Source organism: Falco naumanni, chromosome 11 (genome assembly GCF_017639655.2).
Source record: "Falco naumanni isolate bFalNau1 chromosome 11, bFalNau1.pat, whole genome shotgun sequence".
NCBI classification, from domain to species: domain Eukaryota; kingdom Metazoa; phylum Chordata; class Aves; order Falconiformes; family Falconidae; genus Falco; species Falco naumanni.
Genome location: NC_054064.1, coordinates 10,144,640 through 10,170,603, shown reverse-complemented (window position 1 = coordinate 10,170,603; position 25,964 = coordinate 10,144,640). Strand labels below are relative to the sequence as shown.

Below are 25,964 nucleotides of genomic sequence, written 5' to 3'. Positions count from 1 at the left end.
TTCCTGTCCAATCTGGTTTAAAAATTTTTGGTTTTCAATACTATGTTACAGCTCCTTCCCTCACCTAAATATATGCAATAAATCCTCTAATAGCAATGAACAAGATCAGTGTGTGTATTTGGAGACACCTGAACCTACCATATCTTGCTTATTTGAAAAACAGCACCATGACCAAACCCTGATTTACATGCTTACTTGCCCAATACCATTTCTCTGATGCCTACTTTTCTGCTTATCTGTATTTCATTGAGAAATGGTGACAGTTATTGACATTACTTCTTCACGAGTGCATGGGGACAGTAACACTGAAATATTTGGAAAAGCAAAGAAAATGAATTATCAATTGAAAATGTACAAAGGAAGATTTACTTAGTGTTTTCCAAAATGCCTAGGCAATTAATAAATGAGACTTTTCAATACAAATTTAAAACAAATTCAAACTAAATAAACACAAACAAAATTGAAGAGAGTCGTGTTGCAGACAGCTGTATTATGAAACATTCATTTGCTCTGAATGCCAGGAACATTTGTTATAAAGCAGCTGCCTATTTGTTAAATATGATCATAGTGTGTTATCTACATTTCTACTTCTGTTTTGAGTTGGTAAGATACATGTTTAAAAGAGGATGTTAAGGTTTTTTACAAACTACAAATAAGATGGTTAATGAATGAGTAAATGTATTCAAGTCCCCTGAAGGAATTTATTTTCCAGGCCATATTACTAAAGGAAAATCAACAGCAAACCAGAAAACCAAAACTTTGTGCTTAAAAACGTGACAATAGTGTAACAAATAAAGCAAACACTGGAAAAATTATCAGTGGCAAGCTATTGAAAAGGTATCTCAAATGTCTTAGCATATTCTGGCCTGTTTCTTGACTATTTCTCCACTCTTATTAGAAAGTATCATGTGCATATCATACTCAAAAACCCGTTGGCAAAGGCAATTCTTAGCTCTGGTTGTACAATCACTTTAAAAAAATAGTATCTGTGCGGAGTTGCAATGGGAGACATTTACAAATTCATAATCCTTCATGTATTTTCTCACAAAAATGGGAGCCATCTCTTCTGATTTCCATTCTGTTGCTTCTTTACTAGTTCCTTGTACACTTCTGACCTTAGAAACCTGGGAAAAGAGTCCTTTGCCATGAGACTATAGACTAACCTCTGAGCATCATCAAAGCAGCTGAGGGTGGGCTCAGAGATGTTCTGAGAGATGTGGTTTTTGGTATGGAAGTCAATATTAATCTGTGGGAAGAAAGGAAACGTAAAACCAAAATGAGTTTGTTTGGAAATCTGAGGTCTGTCCGCGTACAGGTCACAGCCTGTATTTGAATGTCTTCCCAAAAAACCTGGCTGATGCAAATAAGCAGGAAGGTCATCCCTTCATTTTCTAACATACTGAATTCTTGACTTCATTTGGCTATTAAAAAGATAGCATCACTAAAAAAAGAAGATAAAAACTGTCCTTCGATGATCTCATCTTTTTGCCAAGCCAAATCCTATGAAGCAGCGATTACCAAAGACTAAATTAGAGATGAAGGTAGTCGGCATCCTCTTAGGTTTTGGCCTTAGGTATTTTGTAAGGACTTTTTGGTTTTGATAATAATAAATGGATTTCAGCCATATGTAAGACATGGGGACATTCAAAGCACATTCAATACTGAAGTGGAAAATAGCAATGCAAAAGTTTATTAGGGAGTAGTATGTGGACAATAATTAATTAGCAATTTGTTCCTTCACAGTAAACATTTTAAAAATAATAATAAAATTGAATGCTGTGATTGAAATTTTTGCAAGTTGACATTTTAATTTTCATCATGTCAAAAGCACCTGTACAGAAGCACAAATACTACATGAACATTCCATACTGGTACCTAAAATACGGAGGAAATGGTGCTCATTGCATTATAAAAATGCTTAGAGAAAACAAATTATACTGAACATCTATTTCCTTAAATTGTAAGGTAGAAGTTTCAAAAGGTGAAATAAACCTGTGCCCTATGTGAAGAATATCTTTAAAGTATAAACCAGGAGAGGTCTTTCTTCGCTTCACAGAGTTCCACACAGCGTTTTCTACCTGGCAAATAATTGACATGAAAATGGAAGTACAGTCATGTTGAATTGTGTTTTCTGTCATTCCTGGAAGTTTGGATCTGAACTTTCTACTTGATTCCCACCCCCAGTACCCACAGTAGGTGCAAAAAACTTATTTACCTCCTTTGGAGCATCAGCTTGTATAAAGTCAGAATAAATCTTCTGGGCTTTTGAGGCAATCTTAGCGGAAGACTTGGTTTTCTTGAAGTCCTCACAGGCCAGCCAGAACTCCACATTCTCCTCACTGAACTCTGACTTCAAAAATGTCCTAAAAGCTGCCAAGCCATCTGGGGGAAAATGCATGAGATGATGGCTAAAGGAAAACTGGAAGACTAATGCAGATTATGTCTATACAGCCCTCTGTGTGTCTCTCTATATGCAGTATATATAGTGTAACATGTGTCTGATACTGCTTTGCCTGTCGGCCAGCAGTTATTCTTAAGAGGCTGTTGTGGGAGAAATAAATAGATGGAACTATAGCGATCATAAGCTGAGTAAGAGAATTCTTTCAGAGAATTACTGGTTGAGGAATGCCCCCAACACCTGCTCACCATGGTTTGGTCTCCCTAGCACCGAAACACTAGTCAAAAGGGGATCCTGGAGATTATGGTCTTCAAGAGGATTTGTAGTGACTAGGAAATTGGGGATCTGAGGCTGAACCCTGGTTTAAGAAACAAGTCATATTGTGGCAGTGTGCTCCTTTCAGAGCTGAGGTTGGCCTGCCCTCTTTAGGCTTCCACCTCCTTGCAAGTAACGATTAAGACGTGGATAAAGAGACGGACTCTTTGTTACTTCTTTGTTTGGCACTTTTTAGAGAAAAAAATGACACAAATAATGGGTTTCTTGGAAGAAATTATTTTAAAATTAATCCAAATCACAACCTCTTAGGAAAGAAAGCTGGCAGCACCCACATTTCACTGTGTTAGTCAAATTAACACTCTTAAGAAACAGTGTGGGGGCCCCAGGGTCCATGCTACAGATACTACAGGAAAATGGAGCAAGGGCAAGGAAATCTTTAAGTTACATGTGGTTTGGGGTTTCGGGTTAGTAGGAATGGGGTCTCTTGGAAAACTGACTTTAGATATGTCAGAAATAATCATTTTTTGTTTGACTGGAAGTCAATGCATGACACATCTATTCCTTTGTTACAGGAACACCTAAGACAAGGTCTGTGGTTTTTTTTATTTAAAAAAAATAGGAAAACCAGAATCATTGCATGAAAAGTTTAGAACAGTTCTCTTCATAGCACAAAACTCTTTCAGAGCACCTCTGCCTTCCTGAATGTCCCTTAAACGTTGGCCAGAAGGTGTATTTGCAGCTTGGAGAATCATGCCTTTCAGCCCAGCAGCTCGCAAGGCTCCAGCACTGGCATGGCTCAAAGCAGACAGAGTGTCAAACCAGAGAGCGGTGTGAAACCCCGACAGCAACGTTTGTGAACTGGGTTGACCCACGTTTTTTAAAAAAATATTTTTCACTTCTTACCTTTGTTAGCTAGCAGTGTATCCACAGACTCAGCCCAGGCCATCACTTCCCCAGCGTTTGACCTGTGGAAACAACATCTATCCTTGAAAATAGCATTGCGATCTTCCACCTGTGCGGTTCGTGTTACCTCATTTATTATTTGGTTGCTTCCTTGGGGGAGCAGCATGAGCAATTAATCTTACCCTCTGCACTGAATAACAGAAAGTCAACAAAAAGTGTGACACGCTTAGAGTGTAAAGAACCATATAGACTCATAAAGTACAGTGTTATTTGACATTAGCAACTCGCTTTTTCAAGCAGGAGATAGTAGTAATGCTTGTAATTGGTTGGACTATAATAAAAGCATGGGAGGGATATTAATGTTCTAGAGTACTTACTGAATTTCTTACTGAGTTCAAGTGGATTAACCATTAATTTATATGACAATTTTTGCTTGGAATGAGTAGAATTCTCTAAAACATGATCATGCTAACAGTGTTAGGATAAATGGATACTATTTCAGTTTCTCCATGGTATAAAAAATCGAGTAAATTCATAGTTTTGGCTCTTCCTTTGTAACTTACGGTAGGCTTCTGTTAGAAATGAGACATGGAGCTAAATAAACCCTTGCTTTTACAAAGCCTGGCTGCTCTGAAGATGTTCAAGCTGGTTCAAAAGCCAGGCTTCGTGTGCAGGGTACTAGGAAAGCTGCACGATCTGGTGGGCAAAAGGATGTCAGAGAAGGGAACTGCTTGCTACTTGTGGAATATTTTTTTCTTGTAACTTGGGAAGGATGGTCATATTCAATTTAATCCACGAGTACATAGATAAGAGAGACCTGTCTTTCATTCCTCTAAAATTATGTTTTGATTTAAGTTGCCACTGTATGAGTTTTTCAATTAAACACCTAGCAGAGAAAAAGAACCTCCTTTACCAGCATTATTGTTATTGCTTGTACTCTGTCACAAAACCTTGGAAGAATGTGATTTCTTGAAAACTAAACACTTCGCGGAAATGTCAGGCACACACGTGGAGATGTCAGCATGTGCTTACCTGCTTTCTGGCATGCCAGGTTTTCTATTTAGTTTTAATTTTCTCAGTGTTTGCAGTCAGTCAGTTTGCAGCCTCAGACTATCCCCAAATGAACCCTAGTGTCATATCCGTCGTTCAGTGATAAGCACGAATAAATCTGTTTGGTCACTTAGCTCATATTTTGTTTTAGAATAAGAAGCATACTTTTTCAATAAACCTCAGTTCAGCGGTTTGTAACTAAATTTTTTTAAAATAGGTTTTTAAAGAAAATTTTGGAGAAAAAAAACCCAATCTTACAAATGTCCTTGGCCAAAATTTTTCAGTTGGAAATTTCAAGTGTTGAATCAATTCTTTCTGTAACCTCTAAAGATAGGAAATAAAAGGTGAAGAATTTTGTTGAACTGATACCCTGTTACCTACTCAGGACAGGCTCAATAGAAAGTTTTATTGCAAGCTATTTTAAAATTTAGTAAAAATAATGCATATTAATTTTTTTAAAAAACATAAAATTTTAAAGAGAATTAAGAAAGTTTTACTAGTATTTTGCATTTGTGAAAGATCTGGAAATGTTACTTCTAAGTTCAAGGCCAGAGCAGAGTAAGTAATATTTTTTTCCCCTCATTTTGGATACAGATTTTTTTCTAAGGAGACAAGAAGACACATTAACTAGAGAATACCTGCAAGAATACCTGGAAAGCTAGGTAATAATTAAATAGATTGGTATTTCATGTTGCTTTAGTTGAAACTGTTACATTTTATACAAATATTAGAGATGTATTAACCAGACAGAGAGGAAAACAAGTTTCTAATCCTCTGGTTATGTATCTTGCGTAGGTTATGGTAGGCAGGGGATCTGAAACTGAATTTACATTTCATGTGAATATAATAGCCATTTCACATCTTGGTAGCTCTGGAATGATTTGTGTGCATCTCCTCTCTCATTTGATGGTAAGAAACATTTTGTTTTGTTTCAGTGCAAAATAAAAACAAATTCCAGGATTTTTGATGGAACCATAAATCTTGTTTTCGGATTAGACCCTGTCTCCATTCAAAATTAATTTTCTCTAAATTAACGTGAGTTAATTCACAACTTAATCTGCATGGAGGTTAGTGATTCTGTATTGAAAGTCTTTTCTCAGTTGGTCTTCCTGGTTTCAGACCTACAGACTCACGGGGTGTAAATCTTTTCTACTGCATGGCTAGGTCTTGTATTCACATCTCTTAGGCAGGACGGGAGTCCATCCTAACTAAAAGTAGAACAGGTCGCCTTCACCTTTGGCTCAGCAAAGCATGACAAGCCTCTGAGGCTGTCCAACCCCCTGGGGGGTATTTAGGTAACTTGGTAGCTTGGGTGAGTGGAAAACAGGGTGGAAAAGGCTCTGCTAAAGCACCACACCTGCCTGCGCATGCTGTGCTGCTCTTTCCTCTAGGTTAGCATGTATTCTCAAGGCTGACAAGATGCCCATCCATCAGGAGAGTATTTTAAAGTAACCTTTGGAGTGAAGTTCACTACGCTTTGGTCTGACCAACTGGTGTCTGAAATCACCTATGGGAAGACCTTTATACTATTGACTTTCTGCCACTGTAGATACTAGCTTGAAAAATAAGTATTTTAGGAGCTAAAAGGCTCTGATAAATGGACCAAACACTATGTTCTGTATAAAATATTACAGGTTTTCATAATTTCCCAAAAAAACCCACCCCAACCCTAGAATTCCATAAAAACCATTTGACATTCCTAAGGGGACTCTGAGAGCTTGAATGTCAAAACCCTGCTCTGAAGTATGCAGGTTAGCTTGAGAGCTGTATTCCACAGCCATCCATAGCATCACTGGTAACTGGTAACAGTATTTTCTAATTGTAAATTTATAAAGAGATTATATGATAGTGTCACTATATTATGTAGCTGTAGTTATAATTATTACAATGGACTGTGGCACTGACACCTTTGATAAGCAAGTTTTTTTTTTTGCAGCTGTGAGTTTGCTTGTATTCAGACTGCAGAAAATCATATTTAAACATTATGTCACTTATTATTTATTTATATTTATTATTTAAGAATTATCTCACTGACCTCATGGCATTTACTTGAATGGGAATGACAAACAGAATTGACAGCAAGGAATCAAAATAATCACATCCACATTAAAGGGGGAAGGAAAATAAAAACTCTCCACCTTATTCAAAGGTTGATCATCCCATCCTACGATTGCAACATCTATAAACAACTCACTTCACTGACATTTTTTGTTCCACTGTCTGACTGTCACAGGTTGGGCAGAATGTTTTTTCCTGAATGAACTTCAGGCTGAAGGTAACATGAACAGCAGGAACAACACAACTCTAGCCTGTGAATAACCAAACAGTACCATGCAAATTGACAAACTGCATTTTAACACTTCCTTTAAAATTTTGTCTTTCGGAAACATGGCTTATTATTTTTATTTTAACAATGGCCATTCACACATAACAGTGGCCATAACACAGTGACTGAAGGGAGAGGGGCCATGGTGATGGGTCCCTGCCCGGCGTAGCAGGTGCATCTCCTCAGTGGCCACCCCACCTGCCCGGCTGCCCTCACACGATGGGTACGAGCCTCGGCAGGTGGAACCAACAATCACAAGGACAATGGTTCGTCTAGCATGGAGGTGGCACCAAGGGTTAGCAGGCCTATGCCCTGTGTCAAAACCACTTCCATTAAGAAAAAAAGATGGGTCATTGTCATGGAAGACTCCCTTTTGAAGGGAACAGAAGGCCCAATATGCAGACCAGACCCACTTCTTAGGGAAGTCTGTTGCCTCCCTGGGGCCAGGGTGAAAGATGTGAAGTGAAAGCTTCCTACCCTGGTACGACCCTCAGTTTATTATCCATTATTGATTTTTCAGGTAGGCAGTAATGAAAAGCTTATACATCACCTTATACATCCTGAAGGTCTGAGGCCCTTGAACCAGCTCCTTTTGTTTATTGATACAAGACTTACCACAATGGGACCAAGGAGTGTTGGAATAGCCATCATCTGCACATTGATGCTGTTGCAAATAACCATGCAGTATCTGATACTTTCAATCCAGTGATTTTTTTAACTCTTATTGATATTTCATTCTATGTGCCATCTTCTAGGAGCATCACTCTGCCCCAAGAACATTTTCATATAGTTTTGGGGCTTGCTCGTGATAATTATTCTTTCCTCTCCAGCTCTTTTCTTTCTCTGTATGTTCCTTGCTGTGTCTCGCTCTCCAGAACATTGCCTTCTTGCCTCCCTCTAGATCTTGTCCCACTGCCTAATGCTTTGTTCACCCTACCCAGGTGAACCTATCCTGGTTCTCAGTGTCTCCACTTGACATAGACAAACTTCCAGTGGTTCAGGAGCTGGGATCCAGCTGTCCCAACCTGCAGAATAAGGCATTTTTGTCTTTTCAGTTAAAATATTTTACACCAAGTGGAGCAGCCTCAAGAATTTAGGTCCCATTTGGTCTTCCCACATGGTATAATTACAGGCAAAGCTGCCTTCTGCTTGGCTGAGGACACAGTCTTTTTTACTTTAGCTATTTCTAAGGTAAGGAAGAAAATCCCAAGCACCACACGCCACATTTTGACCTTAGCAACATTAAGAGGTTATTCCTTATCCTCACCTTTTGTGGATCTGCAGAATTTTCAGGCCAAACTATCTGATGAACTTCACATGGGGGAAAAAAAAAAAAAAAAGAATCTGGTCAACAGTGTTCCAGAACATTGAAATCAAATGGGAACAGATATAGGAAGATGAGTGACTGGGATGATCGGGAGAATTGAACTGTCTTGCAGAAGAATAAGACTTCATTTTTTTCTGTAAAATGAAAGCAAAGAGGAGCTATGATTTCTCTCTGTGAATACAGAGGGATAACCCAGGGAGAAAAAATAATTATTTTAGCTTCAGGGAGAAAAAAAAATATTTTAGCTTGATCATTATTGGCAAAAGAAAAAAAAAATATACAAACAGCCAGTGAATAAACTTAGGCTGGAAATCAGAAGAAAGCTTCAGAAAAAGTAGAGGCTTCAACAGACTTCCTGTAGAATTTTTGTCTACTTTCTCCTCTGTACTTCAAAAATAGAGCTTCAAATATTTATGAAAGAGATTATTTTAAATTGTGCCTTTGATAACAGGAAACTAGAAATGATCACCCATGATACCCCTTTCAGTCCTACATAGTACTAAAAAAGATTCCTGGCAGCAAAATAGGAATCCTTTCTGCAATTTCTTACCTTTGCCTCCACTTGCTTCTGAAAGTTGTAACAGAAAGAGAGAAATATGAATCATCATCCTGATTCTCTGCAGTCCATCTTATTTTCCTTAACCAGTTGTCTTATTTCCAGGGTATGTACTGCGGACTGTGACACCGTGCCACACAGGGCGAAAAGCCGCGCACGCACCATGCTAGTAAGGTTAACTCCAGCATCTTATGGGGGGGAGAAAACCTTCAGTATCTGCATTTACATTAAATCCTTTGTCACTCGTTTAGTCCCAAGTTTGAGCTTCGGTAAAAGAGGATAAACATGATACAGAGTCTAAACAATATTTATTTGTCAATTTTTTGGCCTGGCAGGCTGTAAACAGCCACAACTTGAATTTTCTAATAGTGAGATTGTCTTTCTGTCAATTGTTGTTGAAATAGTACTTTTTTTTTTTTTTTCTAATGTTACGTTGTGTGATTGCTGGTCTACCTTTTTCAAGTTACAAACAGGAGGTTCTTCTGCAAACTTGTACATGCATTACTATGTCTTGTTATTTTTAGGAAGCCACTTGGCTTTTAAGCGCCCTAGGTTCTCACTGAGAAGTGGCCAAGACTTAGGAGCAGTTCAAAATAGGTGTTGAACTTCCAGCCAAGTAACAAATTGCTAGATAAAGGCTTGGTGCTAGTTTCCTCCAGATTCCTTGATGTAACGCCAGTAGAGTCAGTGTAGTTACAAGGACAGAGATGACACCAAATCAGCAACACATCACAGAATCACAGAGTGGTTTGGGTTGGAAAGGACCTTAGAGGTCATCTAGTCCCAACCACAGTGCCATGGGGTTTCTTGGATCATTTCTTAGTATTTACCCTGTGTCTAATCCCAATGATTACACTTCACCCACCTTATAACTGTGATTATAAATTGACTTATTTTACATTTTTGAAGAGGTAACATCATTCTTGTTATATAATAGCCCCATTAACTTCTGTGACACTATTTTTGAGAGGGAGTGTTGCAGGACCTGTGTCTATTTTTTTTATAATGAACTGATGATACACTTTTTTTTTAAGAAATGGAGAATGAAACAGTGCAACAGATGTATTTGTTTCTAAATTTCTGTCTGCCTGATGTCTGAGTGACATGACCATCTCTTGAAGATTTTCAGTGCTGACAGATATTTTTAAATCAGTCTTAGCAGCCAAGAAGGATGCTAGGAGCCATGGGTGTTCTGACTAGCACACAGAATAACTGGATGGATGCAATTGGCTTGCTCTTGCATTCTATGAGGTACCGATCACAGTACACAAAATGACAAAGAAGCTATGAAGGGTTTTCACCATCGTGTAACATGCTGTTCAGTGACTGCTTAGTCTATGTAAGCTGATTGTATTTCAGGTACACAGCAGGTAATAGGGCTGTTATTATTATCCCACTACACATATCACAAGCCCGCTAGCCGAAGTTAGGCAGTCACCTCTTCTGATAAAAAGTAGCTGGTAGTATTATCATATACTTCTTCTGCTTGGGACTTAGTAGTTTCTGTAAAAAAACTCTAATACTGAGATTTCATAATGAGAAAAAGTGATCTTAGTATTAAAAAATAAAATATCGGCTGCCTGTGCAAATGTATGAGCTATTCATAATAAAAGAGTATCAAGCAAACAAAAAGAAATATGAATATGTACTAGAGATGGGCTGGAAATTGCACATAGAATTATTTCTGAAGTTCTTAGAAACCTGGCTCCAGCTGACGCTGCTGCTCTCTGCAGCTTCAGTTCACGAATAACCCAGACTGGATTTGCAGAGTAGCTTGGGTCTTTATCTGCTCAGCTAATTTCAGTTTAAATTTCAATTTAAAAAACTTTATCTGTGAGGCCTCTGCCTTAACATTTCCGTAACTGAGGACTGCACTATGGATTTTTGTTTTGAGTCCCCTGCCGTTGACAGGCCATAGGAGAGCTAGAACTGCAGGAAAGGGAATGTGGATCTAGTGATAGAATGTTTCCTCCTTTGACAGTATTGCTTTGCTAAGAACTACTGATTTATTGAATATTCAAATATCCTGAACTTTCAGGCTTACTGCTTGACTTTTTATTGATACTCTTTCTTTTTCTTTTTTTTTTTTTTCTGTAGTTATCTTTATAGATTGGTTTCACTGAGTTATCTTCCTTTATGAAAAGCTATTGGTTGTTTAGTTGGTTGTTTAGGGGAACAAGGTGTGTCAGTTTTGTTCCTCTGACCCATAGCTGAGCTAGATACTAATCTCAATAGTACAAAACAGCTCTTCACATTCAAACTACAGGTGTATTAACCTAAGAAACCACTTTCATCTGTATATGTTCCTAAAAGGATTGCCTTGTACTCACCTGAGTGCAATGTGAGAAAAGGTTGCACTCTCCAATAGCTGTTTTGATGTGCCAGTGTTTCCCCTGGATCAGGTGCAATATGTTATTGCCCTTCAGCACTCAGCTTCCATTAAATCCATTCCATACTCAGGTTTGCTTGGATAGTGTTGTCTTGTATAGCAGAAAAAAAAAAATAATGTTCTACTGGTCCAAGCAATTCAAGCGGACAGAGATGTCACTGCATTTCTTATGTTGGGAAAAGCCAAGACGATCTGAGCTGGCATATTACTAACATGGAAACACCTGCCATATGGGATGCAAATACATTTTAATCACAGTACTATGTAAATGCCTGCCTTCCAATAGCACTGCGCAGCATGGTCAACTCACAAAAATATATTTTTTTTCCATACGAATAACTCCGTGTGCCTTCAGTATGCCACAGAGTTGTTTTGCATAAGAAAATGAGCTGTTATTTTCCACCCAAGCAAAGTATGCCCTTCAGGTAAAATGTTTTGGTTCCAAGAACAGTCTGTCAAAATGTTCTACAACATTCTGGGCTCCTCATATACAAGATTTCCAAGTGCTATACAAACACAAAGCTACATTGGAAGTGAATTGGAAACAACTCTCAAGAAAAAGTGCAACCTTGAAGATTCTCATTTAATACTAACTAGCACATTATTTGGCACAGCTTGTGTCGTGGATGAATACACTGTTATTTACACAGCACCAGGCTTCACAAAACTTCATACAAGAAGCCTACACAGACTTCACAAAACTACATACAAGAGCAAACATAGAGGATCATGATAGGACCCTGTGCTTGGAGACAGGTATAAATTGCACCAATGCAATAACACATGAAAGCTGGGCGTTACACTTCAGAAAGCTCTTCAGCCATAATTCCCCATGCTGAATGTCTCTTAAGCAGTGCCTTGTGGCTGGTCTGTCGCAGGGCAAGCTGTGCTAGGAATGAATGAAAGGGAAAACCAATATACCGATGTTGTTGGTTACCTCCTTTTGCAAATGATTACTGGACTCTGACTTCTCCAGCGTGCCCATACCCAAGTAACCTGAGCAAAGTACGTGTATGATGTAGGAGAGTTCCTACTGGGTCCCCCCCAGGGGACAGTCAAGATAAGGATTTAATCCACAGAAGCCTTCTCTTCCTTGAACAACTGGAGTAGCGTTAACTGAAGAAATTTAAAATTAATCTGAAAAGTTGGGAAGAAACAAAGGGTTTCTAAAATATGAGCAAATTTTATGGTGAAGAAACAACAGTTCAGGGTTGTCCTTATGTTAAGCTTCAGCTTAATCTTCTGTCCTGTTTGAAAACTCTAAACTGACTTCCATAGGATAATATTTCATGCTAGTTAATTCTTGTTACGTTTCACAGAGAAGGCAATGACAGAGGCCAGGTTGTGAATCTTGGCATCTAGATAATCTCTTGCACGGAGACTTTTATGAAGAGGCTATGCAAACAGGTGTCGTTTAAGAAAGGAGAGAGAAAAGCTTTGGTGTAAAACCAGAGGGAGCTTTTATGAGACCAGCCCTAAATGATCAGAGTACAAAAAATGGAAGATGACAAGACACTAGCAAGAAAAAAGTAGAAATTGAAGCAAGCTGGGTGGTGTCTAGAGGAAATACATTTTCATCTTTGTCACAGAGCCACACAGGAGCTTAAAGGGCATTTGATTGAGATATTTGACTAAAATGCAAAAAACAGAGCTGGATCTAGGACAGGAATTTGAGCAAGGAATAAGTTCATGAGCATATGAATCACTGAAGAGGAAGGTGATATTATATTTTTTTTTTTCTTGGTTGAGGTCTTTTGACAGTATGCATGGAAAGGAAAGGGAGCTGCATTCAAAGCAGGAGTTAATTAAGGCAGGCTGAGCAGCTGGGGACAAAAAGGAGAGGAAAAATGATCTGTCTTTTGTGAGTCACTTATAAATTGTAACACATAAAGGTACATATGAGCCACAACACCAATCACTTTAGGGAAAGGTGGAAATCTGTCTTCTTCTTTGAGATTCTTTATCTTAGATTTCATTCCTCTTGTTTCTCGTCAGTTCAAAAATTAATCAAGTTGTCATCTGCACAATAACAAATCCCAAAAGCTGAGGAAGATATGTGTATATGAGTATTGCCATCTCCCTCAAGTTAAACAAGAACTGTGGGTAATAATTCAGCTAATACGAGCCCGAAAATTATTTCCCTTGTACTTTGGGTCTGGAGACATCAAGTATGTAAGGAGTAAGGTGTTTATGTAGGGTAAATTATTGTGTTGCTAAGAGGAGTATTTTGAGAGCTCTTACTAAATGCTGAATAGCATATACAAATCTAAAAAGGTGCTACATAAAATAATCTCCAATAAAAAATACTTGTCTCATAGGCTTTGTATATTTATTATTTGCACTGACTCAGCTAAAAAAGAGGATTTATATAACCATTACATTGATTTTACCAAAACTGGAGAAGCCTGACTATGTTGTCTGGCACTACATCTGATCAGTCCTGTCTAACACAATCCTGGAACAGCATCACAGACTTGTACTAAATCTATGCTTAGTTCCACTTCCAGAATTACAGTAGAGCACTAAATACCAGAGCCCTCATTTTCTGTCACTAGAAGGAGCCTTTTCCAGAAAAAAAAAAAAAAAAAAGCCTTTGGCAGATAATTATGTCATTTTAGTTTATCTTTGTGCCCTTTGCCTTCCTTTCTCTGAATTTATCTTGACTTTCTTTCTACAGTAGTTCCCATCGCATTAGTCTGCTGTAAATTCAGCTACGGTTCATAATTATCTTTGAAAAACATACAAGCATAAAGAGCTACCAGGAATATCTGGTTTGTTTGTTTTCATTATAAAACTCATAAGAGGGACTAGCACTGTCAGTACCACAGACTGATGGTTTTGAGGAAGGCCTCCATGGAGATAAGCAAAATTTTCCATGTGTCTGAAAAGAAACACAAGGCGCCCGCTGACTTACACTTATCATTACAGAGCCGTTCGACTAACAGCTGTTTTTTTGCTAGGAAGAAAAAGTCTTACTCAAGGTACTATATTTGTCATTTGTTTGGATTTTGGAACAGTGTTAAATATACATATTTTTTTCATGTATTTCATCCATGGCAAGAGTAAAGGTGCAGATTCTCAGCCAGTATGAAAGGAACATAATCACACCAGGGGAGAATCGAGGTGCAGGCGTGTAGGTCTTACACCTCTGTTGCAACAGACCTGCTGTTACCTGTTCTCTTTCTCTAACAAAGTAACACAAAACATAGAAACAGGCATATTTTAAATACCTGAGAACTCTGGCATCCAGACATTGTTGGTGATATTAGAGATTCCCTAATCAGAAACAGGATCGTTTTTGGCAGAATTGATTCCTGTTTAAGAGACAGTCATTCAAAGAGCAAGGGTAAATAATCTATGCAGAAAAATATACTGACTTCAGCAAGGAAATTCTGTTAGAAAGTTGCCTTTCACTACATTTACCCATTTGTGTGACACCTGTGACAAGGACAACAGGAGTGTAGTCAACTTGTAAAAAAGAGAGGCTGACAAGCCTCCACAGCTGCATTTGATATTGATAAAGAGACTGAAATACAGGACCAGCACTACTGAAAGCTTTTGATGTATTCCCAAATCGCCGTGACCAGGTTCTGACTGCTTGCACAGTTAGAAATAACATGTGCCTGGAGTCTGGGGCTCAGGGAAGGCGAACAGAATAAAGCAGCAAGGATCATAATCCTCATTGTTATGAATGCGTTGCCTGCCTGTTCCCCAGGTGAAGCAGAGTCTGGAGGTGGTTCCCACGTCACTGCGGCTCAGCAGCATCTCCTGCTGAGTTTGGATCTCTCTGCACAGTGACACTTTTGATTGAAATTGCATTGATTACAGCTAGTATTGAATTATAAGCGAAGTCATCGTGGTTTACTCATCAATGTACTAGCCATAAATCGAATCCTGACAACATTTTAAGTAGATCACTTCAGATTTATTGAAAATCAGTAAAGCAGACATGCCAACCCTCAGATCAAGCGGCTCATATATGCCCTGTATCAGTAATGTACATAAAGTCCTGTCCTCAGGAGCTGTACCTCTTCACTTTGACTGGTTTACAGAAAGGGGAAGAAAAGGGTTAAAGCTTAAATTAAATGCAAAGTGACTGGATATACAAGTCATAGTTACAACTAAATCTTGCAGCCACTTGCTAAACTGAACCCATGTTTAAGATGCTCATTGCCCCATGCTTCAAGGTACGTCTGCATCAATTCTGAAAGAAGACAGGATAACTGCATACACTGACTATGAAAAGGCTATGCGTGACTTCATAGTAAAGAAATTAAAGGGGAGATTTCTCCTTCCTCCTCTATAACCACAGAGAGCCTATCAATGACTGGAGACCAAAGGTTATTCTAACTGAGTCCAAGAGCTGTTAATTTTCAGATCCTCTTTCAAAATAAAAGGCAGGAAAAAAATTAGAACAAAGTTTAGTAACAAAGTTGGTATACCATGAATATTTACAAATAAAAGTAGAAATATTTGGTTTATATGTATATATACACATACACATGACCTTATATTTAATGACAGGCATTGTGTTAAAATAGCATTCTTGGCCCTTTGGTGCTGCTCATTTGGTTGCAAAAATTTAGAATACAAATATTTGATGGCAAAGCTAATCTGTATAGCATAACTTAAATACAGAGAACAGACACATGTAATAAAAAAAAAAAAACAGTACAAAATGTAACCCCCAAAATTAAATAGATATTCTAATGTTCCTCTTAATATATGTGACAGATAAATTTTAATTATGCAGTGGCTGTAGTTAAAATCCATGTAACTTTACACTATACTTACAACGTTCCTACGTGTTTTGCAGTAAGAGAAAATGCCACAGATACTCTGTGCTTAGTGTAAGAAATATTGCAGAAATACAAATATGTGCAAAGGCTGGGTATATAGGTTCTGACTGTGATGAAACTCTGTCCTAAATAATACAGACCCAGGATACATGGTGGATATCATCAAATGACATTTTATACAACATTTTTACACAGGAAACTCAAATTTTTCTCTCCAAATATGATCACAGCTCTTGCTCGAGTTCAAAAATATATTACTGTATGAAAAATTTACATACTCAGTCTTGCAAACATGTTGCCTGCTTCTCTATAATAAATGAGATTAATCACCAGCTACAGAACTCTGACCTGGTGTAAGTGCATGTAACTTTGTTTTCCACTGATTTACACTCGCTAAGGATTTGGATTTTAAACAACATACAAGTTGCTGCAGTAGCTAGAATTTATGAGGGTTAAGTTTCCCTGTTACCAAATAGTAAAGTCTGGTCGTACACCCTGGAAATCATGAACAGTAAAAGACCGTGATCGTCTCCTAAGGGTAGGACGACTGGGATTTCTCCCCTTAACCAAATTTAAATAAGGATCAGATCTCAGGAAGCGTGGGTAGCTGTCTTGCTCCATCAGCCTGTAGACTGTGTTTTGTGCTGCATCGAAGGTGGTGATGATGGGCTGTTCAATATTCTGACTCGTGACTTCTTTGGTTTGAAAGTCCAGATTCACCTGGAGAATGAGGAAAAGTGTATTTCTTTAACACACAGTGATGCATTGCCTGTGTTATTGTCTGTAGCAACGACTCTACTTTGGTGAGAGTCTTGTCTGCTAAGAGGACCTTGAATCCCTGACACAATGGGATATCGATACCATGGGATTAGTTAGTATGGTCATGTTCAGTAACGGCTGTCAGAAAGGCTTCACAGCTGTGTCATTGGTGCAATGGACAACTGGTAACATAGAAGATACAGTTCAATGTTTGGCTAAAAGTAATTTTGTAATTATGATCCTCGTACAGTTGCAGCTGTCAGACTTTGCAGACTGATATAGAACTCCCTCCGTTCTCATTTAGGATTCATGTAGAACTTTGTTTCGTTAGACTGCGCTAGTGAATATTTAAAATTTCTGGTTCCTGTGTAGAGTTTTGGTAGTAGGAAGGTGAGAAAACTAATTATTAAAAATATAAAGATGATTTGGATGGGAAAAGCACATCAAAATGATAATTTGTGCCATTGCATTCATCCTTGGAAGGTTTAATTAGTATGAGAATTTTATTGAGGTATCAGGCACTGATTGAAGCATGCTATTTTGAAAAATAAGATAGAATAATTAAAAAAATTGTTGAACCAGTCAGGAAGTGACTTCTGTAATATGTTTTTTTTCCTCGCCAAGATACACCTGTCATTTCCATAAAGTTTAAAGCTTTCCAAAAAGCATAAAACAGTTCCATAAAATAAATAGTTTAGATCTAAGAACTAAAAGGCAATTAGCAATATGATAAAATGGTCCACTTATCCAACCTAATATTTTACAATTTTACACCCAGAAATTTGTGTGTAAAAGAGCTCTTCTGGATGAGAAGTTAGTCAGAAGATGGAAGTTCCATAGCTGTGTGGTCTGAAATGAGATGCTCTTGGCTGGTCTTAGCTGCTCAGCCAAAGCCAAGGGAGGAAACCTCAGCAAAGCCAGCTGCGTAAGGTGAGCAACAGCACCCACACTATGTGCACCAGTCACAAGTATGACAGATAAAGAAATCGTTACATTACCGTTAGCCAATGTACCGCTTCCACATGCAGTCCCCTCCCTGGCTTTCCTCCTGCTCGTCTTTTTGCTTACATCAGTCTCATAAGCACTGACAGTATCGGTGCTTGATGCCCTACCATAACTGCCGACAGACTGGTCAACTGACGACAGTCTCCACCTCAAACAGCTCAGGGGTTCTTTTTATGTAAGGTCCGCCCCAAAGACACGCAGCAGGGGAAGAAATAAAAAGGAACGTAAGTCTTTGGAAGTGGACATTTCCTAGGAAAAGCAGATCTGAATCTTAAATATAACCTATGGGAATTACAGGTGGAAATTGCACCATTTGGCAGCTCTTACAGGGAGAATGACGCCTCTTTCATGCTTGTTACAGGGAAGCAGCAGTTAGTGTTTAACTTTTGCTGTTCTGAAAAATATTTTTTTAAAAAAAAAGGACACAGGGGAAAAGAAGTATTGGCAAGTGACATTTTTGATTGCTCAAACTTGATAGAATTACAGGAAATTGCAAGTTCAAAAGAACTATTGAAAAAGCTGATTGTGATTTCAGTGAGAGTTCATCATCTCCCGACCTGTTCATGTCCTGCCTAAAGCAGGCAAAAAATACTCCTTTTGCTTGTTCATGGATCCCTTATAAGATGCTTCAGTAACATGAAGAAACTGTAAATAAGAAAATTTTTTGCACTATTATATAAAAAGGCCTTGGTGCTCATGAGAATTGACTTGTCAACATGTTTTTTGTGTATATGCTGGCAGTAACACACCAAGAATATGCAATTGAAGCTGGGGAGCAGAAGGGGAAAGAGGTCAATGAAGAAAACCCATGCTTAAAACATAATTATTATTTTAAAGGATATGTTTAATTTAATAGTTTCTTCTAGTCTCTTTTAGTCTTTTGGTTAATTTAAAAAAAAAAGCTTCTGAATCTCAGTTATGTAATAATTTAATAGAAAAATACTGACTTAAAAGAAAGGGAGATTAAATCATGCTCTGGAGGGAACTTTAAATAAAAACAGAAAATACTTTTTCTGCTTATGATTGTGCTACCTGACATGTCTCATTTCAGCTTTAACATTTAACATCACTATTTTTTCTTAAATATAGCCTGTACACGTCTATCCCGGCTTTACAGACCACTAGGGAGCTCTGGTTCCCATGACAAAATATTTAAACTCATGCTCTACACTTGGAAGAGTAACATGGAAGGGGTACTGAAAGGAGTGTGGAGGACAGTGAGAATAATCTGTGCGGTTGCTTTCAGATTTCCTTCCAGAGATCTGACATTTAAGATATAGCCTTCTTACATCAGTGACTACACGATTAACTGTTGCCCCTGTTGTTCTGGGCATGCACTTCCTAAAAGAAGATTTCATCAGCTGTAGCTGGGTCAAATACTGTGCACGATGAAGAACGTTTTTACTGTACCTCTTTTGGAGCATCTTTCTGTATGAATGTTTCATAAATGGTCTTAGCTTTTGGCAAAAGTTCATGTGCAGTTTTGCTTTTCTTGTAATCCTCACAAGCTATCCAGAACTCGATGTTCTCCTCACTGAACTCAGTTTTCAGAAACTTCGTAAAGGCATCCAATCCAGCTACAGAAGGAATGTTGAATTGCGTTAAAAAAAATATATCCTTCTCAGGCAGTTACTCTTTTCACACAGTCTGTGCAAGGTAATAAAATAGGTTGTCCTCCCTTTGAATTACATCGCATTGTAGATAATTATTTTAAAATACATAAATGTTTTCAAATAACTGCAGGTCTTTCATCATGATCCCGAGTGCTGTAACTCCCATTACAGAATTCTCAGCCTCTGTAAAAATCCACTATCCATTGTTATTATGCTGAAGATATTTTCTTTCCCAAGTACGCTTATCTGTGGAAGTAATGTAATCGTATTGATGTCAGCTGTCCAAGGAACATTTGTAAAGCACATAGTGTCCGGCACTGCAGCTGGATCATCACGTGTCCCTCCAAAATGAAAGGAAGGACATATGTGCATTCGATAATTATGTGAGCAACAGGCCCTTGCAAATGATGGCTGGCTTTGATGCTACCACTGTTTTAGAAACAAACTGTATCAGAAGTGCCGAAGCCTTTTTTAAATGCATAGAACATGGTTTCATTTTTCAGTTTTGGTCTTGCAGTCAGAACTATTTGAGCAATATTCACATCGAATTCTACTGTTTATTGAAGGAATTCTTTGCTGTCTGTTATATTACTTTGTTCAATACAATATGAAACTTGAAAGTTATTTTCAACTATTTTCAGTAGTTGACAGCATGCTACAGCCTAAGCACATGAGGACATGAGAAACACATGCTGCTATAAATCACCCATCATACCTAGTTTAGGTAAGTGCCAAGTCTATTTAAGTGCACGACTGGATTTTATAGTTTTCCATCGTTTTCCATCAATTTTCCATCCTAACAGTCTGCACAGAGAGGAAAAATCGACTAACCTTTCTCAGAAAGCAGTTTCTCAAAAGACTCTCCCCATTTCACTGCTTCTTCAGGAGACACACTGCTTAAGAAAACAAAGTGGTTTTGAAGAGTTGTGCATATTGTGTATTTATGAGGCTGTTGTAACATACATTATCTGTTACCGTTATTGCTCAGAACTGGTTCACAAAGCCTTTGATTAGATCACATTACTAAAGCAGCTCATTCTCTTATAGACCTTAGAAACATTTGGTTTGGTTTTTTGTGACATTTTTCCTGCAGAGCTGCACTTTTTTCCCCTATTTAAAGAAAAAACCAAACATCAGAACAGAGATTTTTCTTTTCTATGTTTGTGTTGTACTACTATTAAGTTAATTGACATCATTCAGGATGCTAAAACTCATAGGGGAACCAGGTCAGTCACCTATTTAAACTTAAAAAATACTCTTGCAGAGATGTGGTTTTAAACACACTTGGTCTCCGGCTGCGTTACCACAATCTATTTTTAATGAAATACGGGGAATTCTATAGCCTGAAGACAACGTTCTAACAATATACTTTAGGTGATAAGTCTTAAAGGGTAATAGCATACGTAGCCTGTGGTTAGTTTACCACAAACATATTTCAAATGTCATATTATTCTGAGACACAGTGATCTATTTATAAAACTCCTTGTGTTCTTCATCAAGTATGTCAAGTTGCACATATTTTACTTTGATTTCAAATATTCTGCCCTGGTGAACAGTGCAGAAAAGAAAAAAAGAACACCCTACTTCATTCATACAAATACAATTTTGGAGAAACTTTTTTTTTTTTTTTTTTTTTTTTGTACAGATTAACCCTGAATGCACACCTGGCCAGCACTTTGATTTTCAGTAGACCAGAACTGGAGTAAGTCTAGACATGGACTCCAGCATGCTAGGACTAGGACTTAAATTCCAAGCCTGAAGGGGAAGTCAATTTTTATCAGGTGCTTTATGAATATTAATATTTAGAACCATTTTCATTCGAGGGCAAAGCACAGTACACTGAAAATATCAATCAGCAATTTGTCCAGGGTTAGTTGGTTAGAACAGCTTCTTCTGGACTGAATACTTCTTGAGTTTGACTCCCCCTCCCTTGTGGAGGCTTGCTGTTCTGTTGCCTGATTCCTGTAGTCTGAGTTCCCTTTGCAAATTCTGTAGTCATATGAAGTTTAGATGAAAGGAAATTCAAATGACTTTGGGAATTAATTTAAGCCAGTAATGATCTTGGTTTTGCACAAAACTATAAGGAGGATTTTAATTTTTTTTTTATAGGTGTCACATGTTTCCCAGCTGATGTAATTGCTTATAGGAATGAAATCTCTCACCAGGGAGAGACAAACAGTTCTTGAGAGGTACAAATACTGGAGAACTGAAATTCAAGAAATAAGCATATGTCAGTAAAGAAGGATGATTCTGGAGTCAGGGAAAATGAGACCTCACTCCCTTACAGGGATTTTAAATTATAAGAAGTACAAAAAGTACAGTTCTCTGAGGCGTGTGGACTTGTAAGTCTGGGAACAGTGGGTTCCTGTGGCTACAGGAATTAGTTTGGTCATAGTGAAAGATAAACCCTGATGACTTCAGACAACACACATGGTCCACAACCAAACAGAACGCTGGAGAGGTTCTTTGCTGGGTTTGGAAGCTCTTGCTGTGAATTTCTGGTTTTCCTTCAAAAACTGCATCAACCCAGTAGCCTCACAGACCCCCAACACCCGGGTGCAGCAATGAGTTGCTACAATAATAGACAGAAACCAAGATTTCTTCGGCTTTGTCACTTTCTAAAGATGAGAAGCAGCTCTTTAACAGGTCCCAGGCATTTCCACTATCAACACAATGTCCATCTGCAGTGTTTCATTAAATTCTCTTTCTGCTTAGTTAGTGTCTCTGCGTGAAGAACGGCAATCATAAAAACTAAGTAAACCACTTAACAAATCTCAAAGTATTATCTCACTTTATTATTTGAAAAAAAGTATTTTTTTTTTCATTTTTGCTAAAAATGATCTACATCTCTCTTTAATCTATATCTAGAGAAAGATCAGCAAAAATCTACCAGTTTCTCTTCCATACAAGAACTGTTAGTCAGGCACCTGGCTGGGAGTAACACGGTAAAAGGCGGCTGAGTGAGGAAGTGATAGTCCTTTAAAAGGGGCAAGTTCTTCACAGAATTATTTGTTGCTACTGTATCTGTGTCTGAAAGTGCCTTTACACAGGTTATAAGAATGCATTGATGGCTGTGTACTTTATATGAAATACCTGGGGGTAAGCAGCCACCCAATACTGCCTGCATTTACAACCAAGAAATGGAAAAAGGCTGTTCTCAGCACTCTTCTACCTTTGTTCGTCATCACAATGTCTTGTGTTTCTGACTGCACTGTAAAACCATTGAGTTAAGGCTTCCGCCAGCAGCAAAACAAAGAGCAAATAAAAGAAAGTAATGACACCACTCCTACTGCTGCCCTCGGAGCAAGGACTGGAAAGTATTCCAGCTAATAAGCCCACCCCATCATTTGGATGGGCATGATATTTGGACATGGGAGCAACAAACATTGCCTAATTATTCAGCTGCATAGGTGCAAGCATTTAGACATCCATTTCTCAGCCACTTTTTCATGGGTTCTAGAAACAGAGTTTGGGCCTTTATACAATTTCTACCACATGTTCACAATTAGTAAGAGCTTGTAGAAGCAGTTCTGGTCAAAGCACGCATCTTTGTCCCAAAGACAGTAACTGCTTAAACAAGGTTCATCAGGCTTAACAAGACAAAAGAGCACGGGAAGTACTGAAGCGTTCTGAAGTGATTTGTGATGGAAAGGAAAAGGTGGCAATTATTTTAGGCCATGGAGTACTTTACACATTCCTTCTTTTCAGTCAAGATCTACAAATGCAGTTGAGATCTTGGTACTCCATTGAAGTCAGGAACTAAACGCTTATTGAAGTTAACAAAACCAAGATTTTACCTGGCATCTTTATGAGAAATATTGTAACAGGGACAACATAACAACAGCGTTTAATCATCAGCATCTGAATTTTGGAGACAAGCGTGTTCAAACAATTACTGCAATTATTGAGGAACTATGCATTCGGTATTTGACATGCATCTGGCATTTCTGCATCACAGAACTCTGAAAAACCTGCTTTCCAAGGAGCTGTGATTTCCCTGTAAGCAGTAATTTGTCAGCTACATTTCTGAGTTGATACTTGCTCACTATAGTCAGTGGGCTAGTAAAAACGCTGTTGGCATGAGTAAAGGCTTAAATGTATCTGCAAGTGTATGGGGACCAGTCTACACTTTTACTTAGTGATGTGAAAACACTAATGGTCAGTTACCTTGATGTGTACCAAATAATTCTATAATGTTTGTATGCTTGGGTTAGATTGCTAACTTTTAACTTAAAGAGACCTTGAAAGCGTTATTCTCTGCCAGGTCTAAATGCACACACACACAAATGCAGGAAACATTCTGAGTCACACAAGCACTTCCTGAGAGGAATCCCCATCGACTCAGTCTTTTACAGTGCTTACCTTGCTGCTTTTGTCAAATTTCCAGGTTTACCAAGATGATCACCTTCATGGAATTCAGATTTCTGCAGGAGAAGGCTCAGCCTATTTCTTTTCTGCTTAGCTCTACAACAGAATTAGGGTAGCTTTTCAGGCAACGTTGCTGAAAGTTGGTTTTATTCCCACAAACATTTCCTTTCACTAATATCCCTTCTTCATCATGAAGAACGTTCACTTACAGTAATGTTGATGTTGCTTCTACATATATTATTCGCATCAATGATTTTTTTTCTCTATCACTTAGCACATATTTAGATATGAAGCGCTCATAAGGTGAAACGGAAGCCTTTTCATTTTCAGTATCTTTTTCATTTATTTTAAAGATGAGGGGGTGAAATTTGTAGAGAACATCAACACTTGGCTCAGCATCTTCTACATGTAATGTTTCGCAAAGAAAAAGGAAGTATTGCTTCCTGTCATTTGAAATTTTCAAGAAGAAACTTTCCCAGATCGTATTGAGGCTTTTCTCAGAACTTCTTGAAACCTTCCTTTCTTGTTTTCTTAATTTATTAATTGATTCATTTCTTGTTCTTAAAAAATGTTTCCACCATGAATTAATATTTTATGTATACAATTCCTAGGATTGCGGTTCATGAATTTTCATATACATAAAGTCAAAAATAAAACACTCTGTGTCCTAAATTCATACCCACAAGCTATGTTTGAAGAATCCTCTAAATAAACAGGACACTCAGAGCATGAGCATGACCTTAAAACTTACCCAGGCTTGCTTGCTTTATGTGGCTCTTCTTTAATTGTTGATTTCATGACTTTGTAATATGATTTATCCTTTGAAGCAGAGATGTTTAGCTGGGGGAATAAAAGAAGTGGGTTCTCCATCTTCCTCTAAAGAACCTTCCCAGTTTCAGAAAATGTTTCTTTTACTTCCTTACAGCAGTTGCAGCTGGTGTCCCTGACGTGCTCAGGAGGGCTCTCACATGCTGTGTCAGGCTGGGTTGCCCCCAGTTGGCTGTTGAGCTGTTGCCAGAGCTGGTAGTGGGAAGAAGGAGGCTCTCCACCTTCACTGCCCCTGCAGCTACACATACACGGGACTTTTAAGTAGAGTTCTGGTTTTACAGTCGTCACTTAGGGAAGTGAGATTGCAGTTTTGCAAAATGGCTGTTGCTCATCCAGACAAACACAGCTATCTGCAGACAGCAGCTCCTGCTTGTGGAACTTGGTATTTCACTAGACTTAGGATGAAGCCATTCTTTTCCCCAAAACACCTGTGAGAAGTGTACATAGCTTCTCTAAAATGAACTTTAATGAGAATAATTTTGCATAAAATAACATGCAACATTATCTTCACCTCTTAGAATTTCTAACTGACCTCAAACAGCTCCCTCCAGCCTCAGGTGCTATATGCTGGACACAAAACCAGTTCTATCCATAGCATGCTAACTTGAAACTCAGAGATTCTCAGGCTCCTGCAAGAGCCAGATGAAGCTGTGATTGATCAGATGTTTTGTAAGTGGAGGTTTTAATTTTTGCACCATTTTTCAGAAATGATGAGCACCTACTTCTAATTTCAAGTTCATCCACTTAAAACAACTTCTTTATCTTTTAGATCTGTGGCTTTATTTTCATTTACAGTCTCCCAGCCAAGATAAAAAGTCGTTAGTTTAGCACAGAAATTTGTGAACTGTTTGGTTTTTAAATGTTGACAGTAAATAACCCAAATTTCTCATTTCAGCTTGCATAAATAAAAATGCATTAATTTTTTAGGCTGATCAGCACAAATTACCTCCTCACATACACGCTTGATGTCGATTAAGTTTCTTGTTCTTAAGTACAATTTGTGTTGAAGATATCATAAGAACAATACATCTATCAAAGAAACCATTTCAGTGTTTGGTGAATGAGGTGCTGGAAAAGATTAAAATTATGTGGCACTCAGATGATTAAGAATTAAACAGTCCTCCTTTTGTTAACACCAATCCCTTGTTTTGATCCTTCAGATAAGACACTGACCCCTGGGGAGAGAACATGGCCTCATCACCTTCCCTCCATTGTGTTCAGTTCTGCACAATCACCACAACTTGGGTAAGTTCTGGTGAGAGTCCCACCACAGCCTTTTCCTTGCGGCTTGTGGAGCTAAGGAGGACGGGAGGTACCAATATTCAAAAGAACTGAAAAAAATAACTCTGCTGGGGCTCCAAATTCCT

General features: G+C 38.2%; 2 protein-coding genes across 3 annotated transcripts; both read right to left on the bottom strand.

Annotated features, from left to right (window-relative positions):
* Nucleotides 1-837: 837 nt before the first annotated feature.
* RGS21 (regulator of G protein signaling 21) lies at nt 838-4,030 on the bottom strand. Its single transcript, XM_040610741.1, has 3 exons — nt 3,578-4,030; nt 2,216-2,382; nt 838-1,246 (listed from the first exon to the last, which is right to left on the bottom strand). Exons 1-3 carry the CDS (start codon nt 3,741-3,743, stop codon nt 1,043-1,045), a joined length of 537 nt encoding a protein of 178 aa, XP_040466675.1. The 5' UTR covers nt 3,744-4,030; the 3' UTR covers nt 838-1,042.
* A 10,165-nt stretch (nt 4,031-14,195) lies between these two features.
* Nucleotides 14,196-24,862, bottom strand: RGS18 (regulator of G protein signaling 18). Of its 2 annotated transcripts, none has more exons than XM_040610832.1 (5): nt 24,521-24,862; nt 23,764-23,865; nt 20,233-20,297; nt 19,199-19,365; nt 14,196-16,744 (listed from the first exon to the last, which is right to left on the bottom strand). In XM_040610832.1, the coding sequence occupies exons 1-5, from the start codon at nt 24,637-24,639 to the stop codon at nt 16,490-16,492; spliced, it is 708 nt and encodes a 235-aa protein (XP_040466766.1). In that variant the 5' UTR covers nt 24,640-24,862; the 3' UTR covers nt 14,196-16,489. The 2 variants fall into 2 exon arrangements, with proteins under 2 accessions (XP_040466766.1, XP_040466767.1); XM_040610833.1 differs by having other exon boundaries at nt 20,233-20,294; nt 24,521-24,860.
* Nucleotides 24,863-25,964: the final 1,102 nt, after the last annotated feature.

What these genes read in the sequence shown, in the direction of transcription:
- RGS21 (XM_040610741.1), bottom strand. Translation starts at nt 3,743, where the DNA reads ATGCTGCTCCCCCAAGGAAGCAACCAAATAATAAATGAGGTAACACGA. An exon ending in TACACTGCTAGCTAACAAAG is followed by an intron (nt 2,383 to 3,577) that starts GTAAGAAGTGAA and finishes ATTTTCCCCCAG; the next exon opens with ATGGCTTGGCAGCTTTTAGG. An exon ending in AAGCTGATGCTCCAAAGGAG is followed by an intron (nt 1,247 to 2,215) that starts GTAAATAAGTTT and finishes TTCTTCCCACAG; the next exon opens with ATTAATATTGACTTCCATAC.
- RGS18 (XM_040610832.1), bottom strand. Translation starts at nt 24,639, where the DNA reads ATGGAGAACCCACTTCTTTTATTCCCCCAGCTAAACATCTCTGCTTCA. An exon ending in CATAAAGCAAGCAAGCCTGG is followed by an intron (nt 23,866 to 24,520) that starts GTAAGTTTTAAG and finishes ATTCTGTTGTAG; the next exon opens with AGCTAAGCAGAAAAGAAATA. An exon ending in AGAAAGATGCTCCAAAAGAG is followed by an intron (nt 16,745 to 19,198) that starts GTACAGTAAAAA and finishes CTCATTCTCCAG; the next exon opens with GTGAATCTGGACTTTCAAAC.